This window comes from Desmodus rotundus, chromosome 7, assembly GCF_022682495.2.
Source record: "Desmodus rotundus isolate HL8 chromosome 7, HLdesRot8A.1, whole genome shotgun sequence".
Taxonomy (NCBI): Eukaryota; Metazoa; Chordata; class Mammalia; order Chiroptera; family Phyllostomidae; genus Desmodus; species Desmodus rotundus.
Window position 1 is genome coordinate 113,491,848 of NC_071393.1, and position 12,227 is coordinate 113,504,074.

The 12,227-nt window shown below is 38.7% G+C and overlaps 1 protein-coding gene across 5 annotated transcripts in view; it reads left to right on the forward strand.

Annotated features, from left to right (window-relative positions):
• Nucleotides 1-12,227, forward strand: part of PCNX1 (pecanex 1) — a 139,537-nt gene that overhangs the window by 24,848 nt on the left and 102,462 nt on the right. For all 5 annotated transcript variants that reach the window (XM_053928457.2, XM_024568468.4, XM_045202137.3 and 2 more), the window contains exon 2: nucleotides 1,113-1,321. In XM_053928457.2, coding sequence (XP_053784432.1) covers nucleotides 1,113-1,321 — 209 coding nt within the window. The remainder of the gene's footprint in view (nucleotides 1-1,112; nucleotides 1,322-12,227) is intronic.

Consider the following 12,227-nt stretch of genomic DNA (forward strand, 5'->3'; position numbering starts at 1 on the left):
TTCCGAGTCAGGTGGTCTCTGAGCCCGCAACCCCCGGACCCGATTCCACAGCACTGAATCCTCCAGTGTGATGAATCTGCAGTCCCTGTGCCTAGGATGCTTCTGGCCTGCTTCAGTTGTGTTTGTTACTTGATTCTGTTCTGCATTATTTTATTTGGCAGTCTACAATTTCTAAGTGTTTTAAGTATGTTTCAAAATAAAACAGCTTGGATTATGCATGTCTCCCTGGGTTTACAGTCACAGTTCTAAGGATTCTCATGACAGTTTTAACCTGCACTTTTCTGGAGCACAAAGAATGTTTATATCTTAAACTTACAGGGAGCACGTGAGCAGAGATAATATATATTTGGATCACAACCCTGTCTTATTCATATCATGTGATGTGATACTTCACTCTCCAATTGTGTATTATAAGCTTTTTGGCATGGACTTTACGCCAGTACTGTCCAGTAGAAACGTAATGTGAACCACATATGTAATTAAGATTTTTCTAGTAGCCACATTAAAATTCAGTAAGAATAAACGCATGAAATTAATTTTAATATTTTATTTAACAGTACAGTAAATGTCATTTCAACATTCACTGAATATAAGTTATTGATATATTTAGCATTCTTTTATTTTTCATAACAAGTCTTCAAAATCCTGTGTTATCTTTTTAAAAGATTTTATTTATTTATTTTTAGAGAGAGGGGTAGGAAGGGAGAAAGAGAGGGAGAGAAACATCAATGTGTGGTTGCCTCCCACACACCCTCCCCTGGGGACCCAGCCTGCAACCCAGGCATGTGCCCTGACTAGGAATTGAACTGGTGACCCTTTGGTTCATAGGCCAGCACTCAATCCACTGAGCCACACCAGCCATTGCAAATCCTGTTATTTTATTTACAGTGCACAACTCAGGTCAGACTAACCACATTTCAGGTGCTCAATAGCCCCATGTATCTAGTGGCTCCTGTATTGGGCAGTGCTGTCTTATACTTGGCAACTTAGTGCTAGTAACATAATTGTTGCTTTGTGTGCTACTGTGTATGTTTATTATAGTTACAGATTTCTTTAATTGAATCAAGTATAAGGTATTTAAAAATTCATGTCTTTTATTTTTTCTCTTAAAGGCCCTTCCTTCTTCCATGATTATAGTTGCAGTTTATTGTCCTGTGATAGCCGCTGTTTTCATTGTTCTGAAGATGGTCAACTATCGACTCCACAGAGCACTTGACGCTGGGGAAGTTGTAGATAGGAACACAAATGAGTTCCCAGATCAGCGAGCCAAAGCTGAGCAAGGCAACTGTTCAACTAGGAGAAAGGACAGCAATGGACCGAGGTAAGGAAACCCACGTCGCTCTGTAATGATGCAGATCTCGCCTGTGTACGGTGATGTGATACTGTGTTGTGCCTGTTCTGTCTGTGTGGTTTTAAGGCAGTGTTAGGTCTTACCACTAATGTGACAGATTGTCACATTAGATCACAGCAAAGCTAACTGGCAGAGCTGGGGGATTAAATCAGTGTCCTTAGCCTTACTGCTAAATAACATGTTGGAATCAGTAGTTGTAATTGTATAATAATTATTCCCACCAAAGACCAAAGTCAGTGAAAAACAGTCTAAAGAAATAATAAAGCATGACTTATAAATCTTAATACTTATATATTATTTATAGTTCTAAATAAAATGTATATATCTTTAGTAAATTGGGATATTTTACTTCATATTTATAATTAAATTTTTCACTTAATCTATTGTAAATATTTTTCAAGTTTTTATCTTCACCCTAGAAACATAACTGCTCAATCCCTAGATCTTTACATAATTGACTTCTTGATGTTCAAGTCTGTAAATGTCACCTCCTCCAGGTGGCTCCCTTTTCTGTCCCAGCTCAAGTGTTCTCCCTGGGGGTCAGTCACATTCTATTGCGTTATCTTGGCCTCACCCACTGTCTCTTTTTGATAGAGGGACGTTATCCATAGTCAAAAGTTTATAGTGACTTTATAGACATGATTACCAGCAGCATAACTTAAAAAACAGTTTTTATGTGACCAGTTGACATCCATAAGTTCATTCAGTGTTGAAAACAGTTCTGAGGTACATACTGTGATTATCCCTGACTTACAGATGTGGAAACTAAGCTGAGAAACATCCAGAGTCAGATCTGGAGTCCATACTTTTAACCACTACGCAATGTTTCCACTCAGGAAGGTATGAAGTATTTGAGGTATCAAGATAGAAATGCTGTAAGACAGGTAATATTTCTGTAATTTTTCCAGTGCAGTGAAAGTCATTTATCCTTTTTCAGATATATGAGGGGACCTCAAAAAAACCCAGGAATTATATTCTGGAGCATGGGCCCCTTGTAGTACAGGCTTCCCCTGCTAGGTGAGTGTTCTAGGGAACCATCTGTATCAGTGGACCAGGCGACATTGTTTTGAGAGGCTGAGTTTGGCTTCGGTGAATTTTTTTTGAAGACTCTTTCAATACATTTGCCCATTTCATGATGGGTGATTTACTAGTACACCTGCCCACACCACGCTGAGTGTTCAGCAGTTTTTGACCAAAAACATCTTGACCCCTATGCACTACCCTCCCTATTCACCTGACCTTGTCCTGAGTGACTTTGTTTTGTTACCCTGAATGAAAAAGTCCTAAGAGGGAACATTTTGCCAATGTGGAGGAGGTGAAGCAAAAAAATGGCAGAAGCACTAAAAGGCTTCAAAATCGATGAGTTCAAAACTGTTTTGAGCAGTGGGAAAAATGTCTTGATAGGTGTATTGCATCAACTGGAGAGTACTTTGAAGGTAACTGAAGTTTAAACGTAAGAATAAAGACACAATTTTTTAAGAGTAAATTCCGTTTATTTTGGATCACCCCTCGCATTTTCTCCATCTCTAACATGATTACCCTCTTTGTGCATTGAACCACTAATTTATGCTTGTCGTAATTATGTTCATAGCACTAATCACTATCTGAAATTATCTTAGTCATTTATTAGTACAATATTTATAAGTTTCTTGAAGTCCAAGGCCTTGTTTTTCTTGTAATCTGTTACACTCCCAGGCTCTAAAGTAGCATCTGCCACTGAGAGGTGCTCATGAAATATTTGAAATAGTGAAACCATTTCTTTTTCTGTGATACTGTTTTTGACTTAACAGTTTTCCATTTTGTGGGTATACTATATTTAATGCCATGTTTTTAGTTATTTCAATTATTTTTATTTATTTTTAAAAAATATATTTTTTTGATTATGCTATTACAGTTGTCCCATTTCCCCCCCTTCACTCCCCTCCTCCCACCCCCTCCCGCCCATATTCCCCCTCTTTAGTTTATGTCCATGGATCATACATATAAGTTCTTTGGCTTCTACATTTCCTACACTATTCTTACCCTCCCCCTGTCTATTTTCTACCTACCATTTATGCAACTTATTCTCTGTATCTTTTCTCCCTCTTTCCCCCTCCCACTCTCCTGTTGATAACCCTCCATGTGATCTCCATTTCTGTGGTTCTGTTCCTGTTCTAGTTGTTTGCTTAGTTTGCCTTTGTTTTTGTTTTAGGTGTGGTTGTTAATGACTGTGAGTTTGCTGTCATTTTACTGTTCATATTTTTTATCTTCTTTTTCTTAGATAAATCCCTTTAACATTTCATATAATAATGGCTTGGTGATGACGAACTCCTTTAACTTGACCTTATCTGGGAAGCATTTTATCTTCCCTTCCATTCTAAATGAAAGCTTTGCTGCATAGAGTAATCTTGAATGTAGGTCCTTCTTTCATGACTTGGAATTCTTCTTTCCAGCCCCTTCTTGCCTGCAAGGTTTCTTTTCTTTTTTTTTTTTTACTTAAAAAGGATTTACTTTATTCTAATTTCTTTTTTTAAAAAATATATTTATTGATTATGCTATTACAGTTGTCCCATTTCCCCCCCCACTCCACTCCATCCTGCCCACCCCCCTCCCTCCCACATTCCCCCCCCATAGTTCATGTCCATGGGTCATACTTATAAGTTCTTTGGCTTCTACATTTCCTACACTATTCTTACCCTCCCCCTGTCTATTTTCCACCTATCATCTATGCTACTTATTCTCTGTACGTTTACCCCCCCTCCCCCTCCCACTCCCTTATTGACAACCCTCATGTTCTAGTTGTTTGCCTAGTTTGCTCTCGTTTTTGTTTTATGTGTGGTCGTTAATAACTGTGAGTTTGCTGTCATTTTTACTGTTCCTATTTTTGATCTTCTTTTTCTTAGGTAACTCCCTTTAACATTTCATATAATAAGGGCTTGGTGATGATGAGCTTCTTTAACTTGACCTTATCTGAGAAGCACTTTATCTTCCCTTCCATTCTAAATGATAGCTTTGCTGGATACAGTAATCTTGGATGTAGGTCCTTGTGTTTAATCTTGGGTAATGTAATTATGATGTGCCTTGTTGTGTTCCTCCTTGGGTCCAGCTTCTTTGGGACTCTCTGAGCTTCCTGGACTTCCCGGAAGTCTATTTCCTTTGCCAGATTGGGGAAGTTCTCCATTATTTGTTCAAATAAGTTTTCAATTTTTTGTTCTTCCTCTTCTCCTTCTGGCACCCCTATAATTCGGATGTTGAAAAGTTTCAAGGTGTCCTGGAGGTTCCTAAGCCTCTCCTCATTTTTCCAAGTTCTTGTTTCTTCATTCTTTTCTGGTTGGATGTTTGTTTCTTCCTTCTGGTCCACACCATTGATTTGAGTCCCAGTTTCCTTCTCATCACTATTGATTCCCTGTACATTTTCCTTTGTTTCTCTTAGCATAGGCTTCATTTTTTCATCTGTTTTTCGAACAGATTCAACCAAGTCTGTGAGCATATTGATAACCAGTGCTTTGAACTGTGCATCCGATAGGTTGGCTATCTCTTCGTCGCTTAGTTGTATTTTTTCAGGAGCTTTGAAGTGTTCTGTCATTTGGGCCATTTTTGTTTGTTTGTTTGTTTGTCTTGGCGTGTCTGTTACTTTAAGGGGCGGAGCCTTAGGTGTTCACCGGGGCGGGGTAATGCTGGTGGCTGCGCTGTGACGCTGTACGTGGGGGAGGGGCCGAGTGGGAGCAATGGCGCCCGCCTCACTCTCCTCCGGATTTCAATGTTTCACTCGGATACCCACAATCAAACTGGGCCACTCTGGTGCTGGTTCCCGAGTAAGTGGGCCTGTGCACACTCTAGGCCCCTGTGGGTCTCTCCAACAACCTCTCCTGTGAGGCTGGGAGTCTCTCCTGCTGCCGCCCCAACCCCCAGGGGCGCTTTCAATCAGAGGTTTGAGGCTTTATTTCCCCGAGCTGGAGCCCTGGGTTACGCGGTCTGCTTCGCTGCCCGCCGTTCGTCCGGTTTATCTGTGGGCGAATGTGGTGCCGCAGGGTGCTACCTGCTGCTCTGCCTGCCCCGTTCTCCACCACTCTGAGTCCGGCCCTCTGGGTTTATCTGTGCAAATGTGGGGCCGCAGGGTCTGCTAGTGCTCGGACTGCCTGCGCCATTTGTCCCACACTCCGCCAGTCTCAGTCCCGCCACAGCCACGTGAGTCCTCTCCACCCCGGTGCCCGTCTCCGCCCCTCCTACCAGTCTGGATGAATGATTATTTTATATTTCCTTGGTGTCAGTCCCCCTTGCTGTTTGATTCTCTGTCAGTTCTGGTTGTGCGAGGAGGCGCAGTGTGTCTACCTACGCCGCCATCTTGGTTTCCCCGCAAGGTTTCTTTTGAGAAATCAGCTGACGGTCTTATGGGAACTCCTTTGTAGGTAACTGTGTCCTTTTTTCTTGCTGCTTGTAAGATTCTCTCCTTCTGTTTAATCTTGGGTAATGTAATTATGATGTGCCTTGGTGTGTCCTTCCTTAGGTCCAACTTCTTTGGGACTCTCTGAGCTTCCTGGACTTCCTGGAAATCTATTTCCTTTGCCAGATGGGGGACGTTCTCCTCCATTATTTTTTCAAATAAAATTTCAATTTTTTGCTCTTCTTCTTCTTCTTCTTCTTCTGGCACCCCTATGATTCAGATGTTGGAACATTTAAAGATGTCCTGGAGGTTCCTAAGCCTCTCCTCATTTTTTTGAGTTCTTGTTTCTTCATTCTTTTCTGGTTGGATATTTCTCCTTTCCTTCTGGTCCACACCGTTGATTTGAGTCCTGGTTTCCTTCCCATCACTGTTGGTTCCCTGCACATTTTCCTTTATTTCACTTAGCATAGCCTTCATTTTTTCATCTAATTTGCGACCAAATTCAACCAAGTCTGTGAACATCCTGATTAGCAGTGTTTTGAACTGTGCATCTGATAAGTTGGCTATCTCTTGGTTGCTTAGTTGTATTTTTTCTGGAGCTTTGATCTGTTCTTTCATTTGGGTCTTTTTTTGTTTGTTTGTTTTGGCGTGCCTGTTACATAATGGGGTGGAACTTAGGTGTTCACCAGGGCGGGGCAACCCACGTGGCTGTGTTGTGATGCTGTATGTGAGGGAGGGGTCAGAGAGGGAACACTGGTGTTTGCTCTGCTCTCTGTTGGCTTTCAGTCACTTTCCCTGTTACCCACAAACAGAGTGGGCCCTTCTGGTGCTGAATCCCGGGTGGGTGGGTTTGTGTATGTTCTAGGACCCTGTGGGTCTCTCCAACGAACTCTCCTGTGAGGCTGGGAGTTTCTCCCGCTGCTGCCTCAACCCCCAAGGGGTTTTCAGTCAGTGGTTTGAGGCTTTATTTCCCCACACTGTAGCCCTGGGGTTGCGTGGTCTGTTTTGCTCCCTAGTTGTTCCTCCCGTTTATTTACGAGAGAATGTGGGACCGCCCACTCTGCTGGGTGCTCCTTGCCCTCCCTCCTCCACAGTCCGCTGCCTTTTCTGCCAGCTGCACCTTTCCTCCAGTCCTCTCCACCCAGCTGCGCGTCTCCGCCCCTCCTACCGGTCTGGATGAATGTGTCTTCTTTAACTTCTTGGTTGTCGGACTTCCATACAGTTCGATTTTCTGTCAGTTCTGGTTGTGTTTTGTTTTTAAATTATTGTTGTCCTTCTTTTGGTTGTGCGAGGAGGGACAGTGTGTCTACCTACACCTCCATCTTGGCCGGAAGTCCTCAATTATTTTTAAGTTCAAATATTGATCACTATGATTAAATTTTAAATGAGTAAATTTAATCCTAATTTAGAATTACTAGAAAGCTATATCCATTTTTAAGATTTTTAATATATATTACCAGATTCTAAAGATTCGCCTTGTAATTACAGTGACCACCAGTTTGAGGGCTTTTTTTTTTTTTTGTACTTTTGATAATACTGAGTGTTCAGTATTTTGACAAAACTGTGATGGAAATCTTGTTTAGTTTTTCAGTGTTTGGATTACTAGTGAAATAGAGGTATTTTTCTTACCTCCGTAGAGGTGTTATTGGTCAGTTGCCTTTCTAGTGGTGGTTAATTTTTTTTGCTATTGATTTGGAGAAGATATTTATGAAGGATATTAACTATCTTATGTCAAATACTTCAGTTTATGGCATTTTACTTATTTACATGCCACAGTTTTTTGGGTTTTTTTAATATTTTATTTATTTATTTTTAAAGAGAGGAGAAGGGAGGGAGAAAGAGAGGGAGAGAAACATCAGTGTGTGGTTGCCTTTTTGATGCCCCCTAGTGGGGACTTGGCCCGAAACTCAGGCATGCGCCATGTTCGGGAAGTTGAACTGCGACCCTCTGGTTCACAGAACAGCACTCAATCCACTGAGCCATACCAGCCAGGGCCACAGTTTACTTTTATGGGATCTATTCTGTGAGTGTTTTTTAGTTGTGCCTTTGATATATCAAATTTTGCAAGATTTTTTCTTACCCCAAATTCTATAAATATTCATGTCTACTTTCAATATTCTTATTTTTCACTCTTAAATTTCAGCAGTCTGAAAACATTTTTTTTTTTTTTTTTTTAAGGTTTATTAGTCTCAGTACCATTTAGTGAATGACGAATTTTTCTGCAGTATTCTCAAACCCTTTATTTTTCAGGCAGCATACTTGTATCAGTTTTGGGGTTTCGTGTTCTGCCCCATTGACCTGTCTGCCTTTTGTGTGTGTGTCATACCGCTGTTTTGGCCTTCTAATATGTTCAGTACTCAGTAGTGTGAACGCTTCTTCAATAAATGTTTTTTCAATTTACGTGAGTTATTCTCATGTATATACTTGTGTAGTTTTTGTGAGATTGTCCCCTTGTGTGCGCATCCTCCAGAAAGTTCTATGAGAATTTTAATGATATTTATATTAAATTTGGAGAGAATGTAACCTTTAAATAGTTAATGTCATCTAGGGGCATGGTGTATATATCCACTCATTTAATTGTCTTTTTTTGTGCCTCATAAAACTTCAGTTTTTTATTTTTCTGATGGGTTCCAAGTATTTCTTAAGTCTCTTCTACTTGTGTTAGGAAATGCATATCCTTGTACAGCGGGTGAGCAAACAGAATGTAGACTCTGCCCTTAGTCTGTGGGTCCTGAATCACTTCCTAATATTGTATGACCTCGGAGGGCTTACTCAGCTTTGTGTGCCTTGACTTCTTCACCTCGATGATGAGGCCAATAACAGTATTATCTCGTAGGGTTATTACAAAGAATAAATGAGAATAACACATGTAAAGCATTTAGAACAATTCCTTTGCATGACAGCCACTCAGTAGTTGTTAGCTCTTAACATTTCTGCATATTGTATATACAGGGTAGGGCTAAAGTAGGTTTACAATTTATATGGAAAATAACACAATAATTGATAGATAATACAAGAATAAACTTTTGCATATTCATAACTGTAAACCTACTTTTGTCCCACCCTGTATTTTTTATTGCTTTTGTTACTGAATTTTTTTCTTTTAGTTTTAAAAAGTTTATATTGTGAAATACGTATATTTCCAAACAGTATGTCAGTAATACATATAATTTAGAAAATAGTAATCAGGTGACTATTTACCCCACACACAGCTTAAGTAATAGGACACTATACAAGCACCGTGCAAGCCTTCGTGCACTCCTTTACGATTTCCTTCTGTTTCTCTCAGGGGTTACCGTTATCTTCAGTTTTGTGTTAGGATTCGCTTGCTTTTCATACTGTTATGCAGTCTTTGTGGATATTTCTAAACATATATTATTTAATTTTATCTGCCTCAGGACATCCTAAAGAGAATCATACAATATGTATTTCTAGATAAGGGTTTTTTTGTGTGTACAGAATATTGTATTTCATACACTTTGTCATGCTGATTCTTACAGCTGTCATTTGTTCATATTTACTGTTACATAGTCTACCGTTGTAGGAGTAGACTCCGACTTATCCATTCTTCTGTTGATAGCCGTTCAGATTACTCCATTTTTTTTTGGCTCTGATAAAATGTTATTGTGTATGTCTCTTGGTATACATGTGTATATCTGGTGTATAAAAATAAACTCGCTTGTAAGGTATTTTCATGTTCAGTGTTATTAGGTAATTCCAAGCTGTTTGCCAAAATGATTGTATCAATTACACTATCACTATTAGTATGTGAAAGTCCTTATTGTTTCAAATCCTTGTCAGATTGGTAAACTTTAAACATTTGTCATTCAGGAAATTGTTAAATGTGTCTCCTTGTGACTTCAGTGAACCTTTCTGAATGAGGCTGAGCATCTTACATACACACGGTCCATTTAAATTTTACACTCTTTGCAATGCATAGTCATGTCTTGGTTCATATTTTAGAGTTTTCTTTTTCTTATTGATTAATAGTTTTTAAAAATGTTTACACTACTATTCCTTTATTGGTTATATCGTGTACATACACATTCAGACATCTTCTCAAGTTTATGACTTGTAATTTCACTTTGCTTAAGGTTTCTTGTGACTAGCATACATTCTTAAGTTTAGTGTAAGGTATATCACTTCTTGTAATTAGCATTTCTGTGTCTTGTTTATGAAATTATTTTCTGCACAGATCAGAGAGTTATTCTCCTATATTATATTTTTAAAGTTTCATGTTCCTTTTCACATTTCAATTCTACTGGAAATTATTCTAATCTGCAGTGTCAGGTAGGGACTCAAGACGTTCTTTTCTTCATGAATAAGTGGTTTAATCACTACCTGGTAAACAGACTGTCTTTTCCTTGATGATCTGCAGTACTCACTCTGTCATAAATTAAGTTTCCATATATGGTGGGTATGTTTCTAGGCTCTGTTTTTCTGTTCTGTTGACCTAGTTGTTTATGCCTCTGCCATTGTTACCACACTGTCCTAATAACAGTAGCTTTAGAACATGACTTTTGATATCTTGTGGACAAATCTACTACCTAGTTATTTTTCAGGAGTGACTCTGCTATTCTTGGCTCTTTGCTCTTTGGTATAAACTTTAGAGTCTGCTGAGAAAACTTTGCAAGAATTTAGGATTTTTATTGGAATTACATTGAATTGATATCTTTACCAAATTGAATGTCTCCATTTATTTATTCTTTAATGTCTTTCAGTAAAGGTTTATCATTTCTCCATTGAAAGGCTTGCATAGCTGTTGTTTAATTTGCCAAATTATTTTATAGTTTATCTGCTATTATAAAAATTTTTTATAATTACTTTTTCAGTTTTTCTTGCTTTAAGTGAATGTAGCAATCTACTTTGTATCCAGCAACCTTATTAAACTCCCTTATTAACAATGAAGCTTTATAGGTTATTTCTTGATTTTCTATAAGTGATGTTTTATTTCTTCCTCTCTAGTCCTTATACTTCTTATTTAATTTGGACGTTGGCTCTGACTTCTAGTACATGGTGAAATTGAAATACTATTAGTGTACATCATTGTCTTTTTCTAATCCTAAAGTGAGTGTTTTCAGGTTTCACCATTGCATAGAGTCTTTGTCGTTGACTTAAGTTTTTGACATCTCCCTTTCCCTGCCTTCCCTCTGTGACTCTCATGTTTTTTTCCTGAGGAAAAGAAATGAACAAGAAAATACATTTATTTTCAGAGTCTGTCTCTGTGCTTGGTGCATTATAGCTGTCAGTTTGTTGCATGAATGAATGAATATAGTAGGACTGCTATAGTAGGTTTTCATTGGCTGTGGTATAGCAGTGAAAAAATGCTTATTAAATCTTTATTTTACAGGACGAGTCAAAGTCATTAATGTTTGTGTTACATTCTAAGGTCTCTGGAGAGGAAATTAGACGTTGGGTTTTATGATTTGAATACAAATATTTAGGGGCCACTCTTTCTCATGGCAGGAATGCTTGCATTATTGTAAATTAAGGATCTATTTAAACTCTATGTAGGTGAATTTTGGGCTGACTTTTCTGGAGATTTATTTTGTTTAGGGATTTTGTTTTTACCAGTTCATACTTTTATGGACATCGTCGTAATCTAGTCTGTATTTGTCAGTTTAGTGCTAAATGGTGCTGCGATGTTTCTTTTCTTTTCTCTTTTTTTTTTAAATTACTTGTGATGTTTCTGATTAAAGCCTGAGCAGTTACAGGGTACTAAAGCCAAGAAATTAGTTCCTGAGGTCTCCTTTATAACTTCTGCTTTTTGGCCCTGCCCTGTACCTGGTGTCTTTTTTTAACAGATGGGGAAATTGCCCTGACCGGTGTGGCTCGGTTGGTTAGGTGTCGCCCTGCAAACCAAAAGGTTGCCTGTTGGATTCCTGGTCAGGGCACATGCCTGGGTTGCGGGTTTGGTCCAGGGTTGGTGTGTATGAGAGGCAGCTGATTGATATTTGTCTTTCAAATGGATGTTTCTCTCCCTCTCCTTCTCCCTCCCTTACCCTCTCTCTAAAAATAAATAAGAGCTTTAAAACAGCAGATGGGGAAATTAAGGCATAAAGGTAGAGATCCCTTGAGTTTGGTTTATTGCTTGCTGACTGCAGTAGACTATTTTGCTTCTGTGAGAATTGTAAACTACTCTACTTTCTAGGTATGTGCTGAAGTCTCCATGGCCAAACATCTGCAAGGCTTGCTAATAAAGAAAATTCTTACTCAGCCATTTTATATGTTTAGCTATTTTTAGTACACCTATGGCTGGCTAAAAGTTCTACTTCTGAATTTGTAGAGAAGAGAGAGGTACGCTAATTTTGCTAGAGATTTTTTAAAAAAGAAGTCATCCATTGTTTTCTTCATCTTTTTTTTTAATTGTTATTCAATTACAGTTGTATGCCTTTTTTTCTTCATCTTTTTTTGCTTTCTTAATACCTCCTTCCTATGCAATATTGGCCACTGAGCATTAGTTTTAGATATAGATTGTTGTTTCTCAATCGGGTGTTCAATATTTACTTTCAT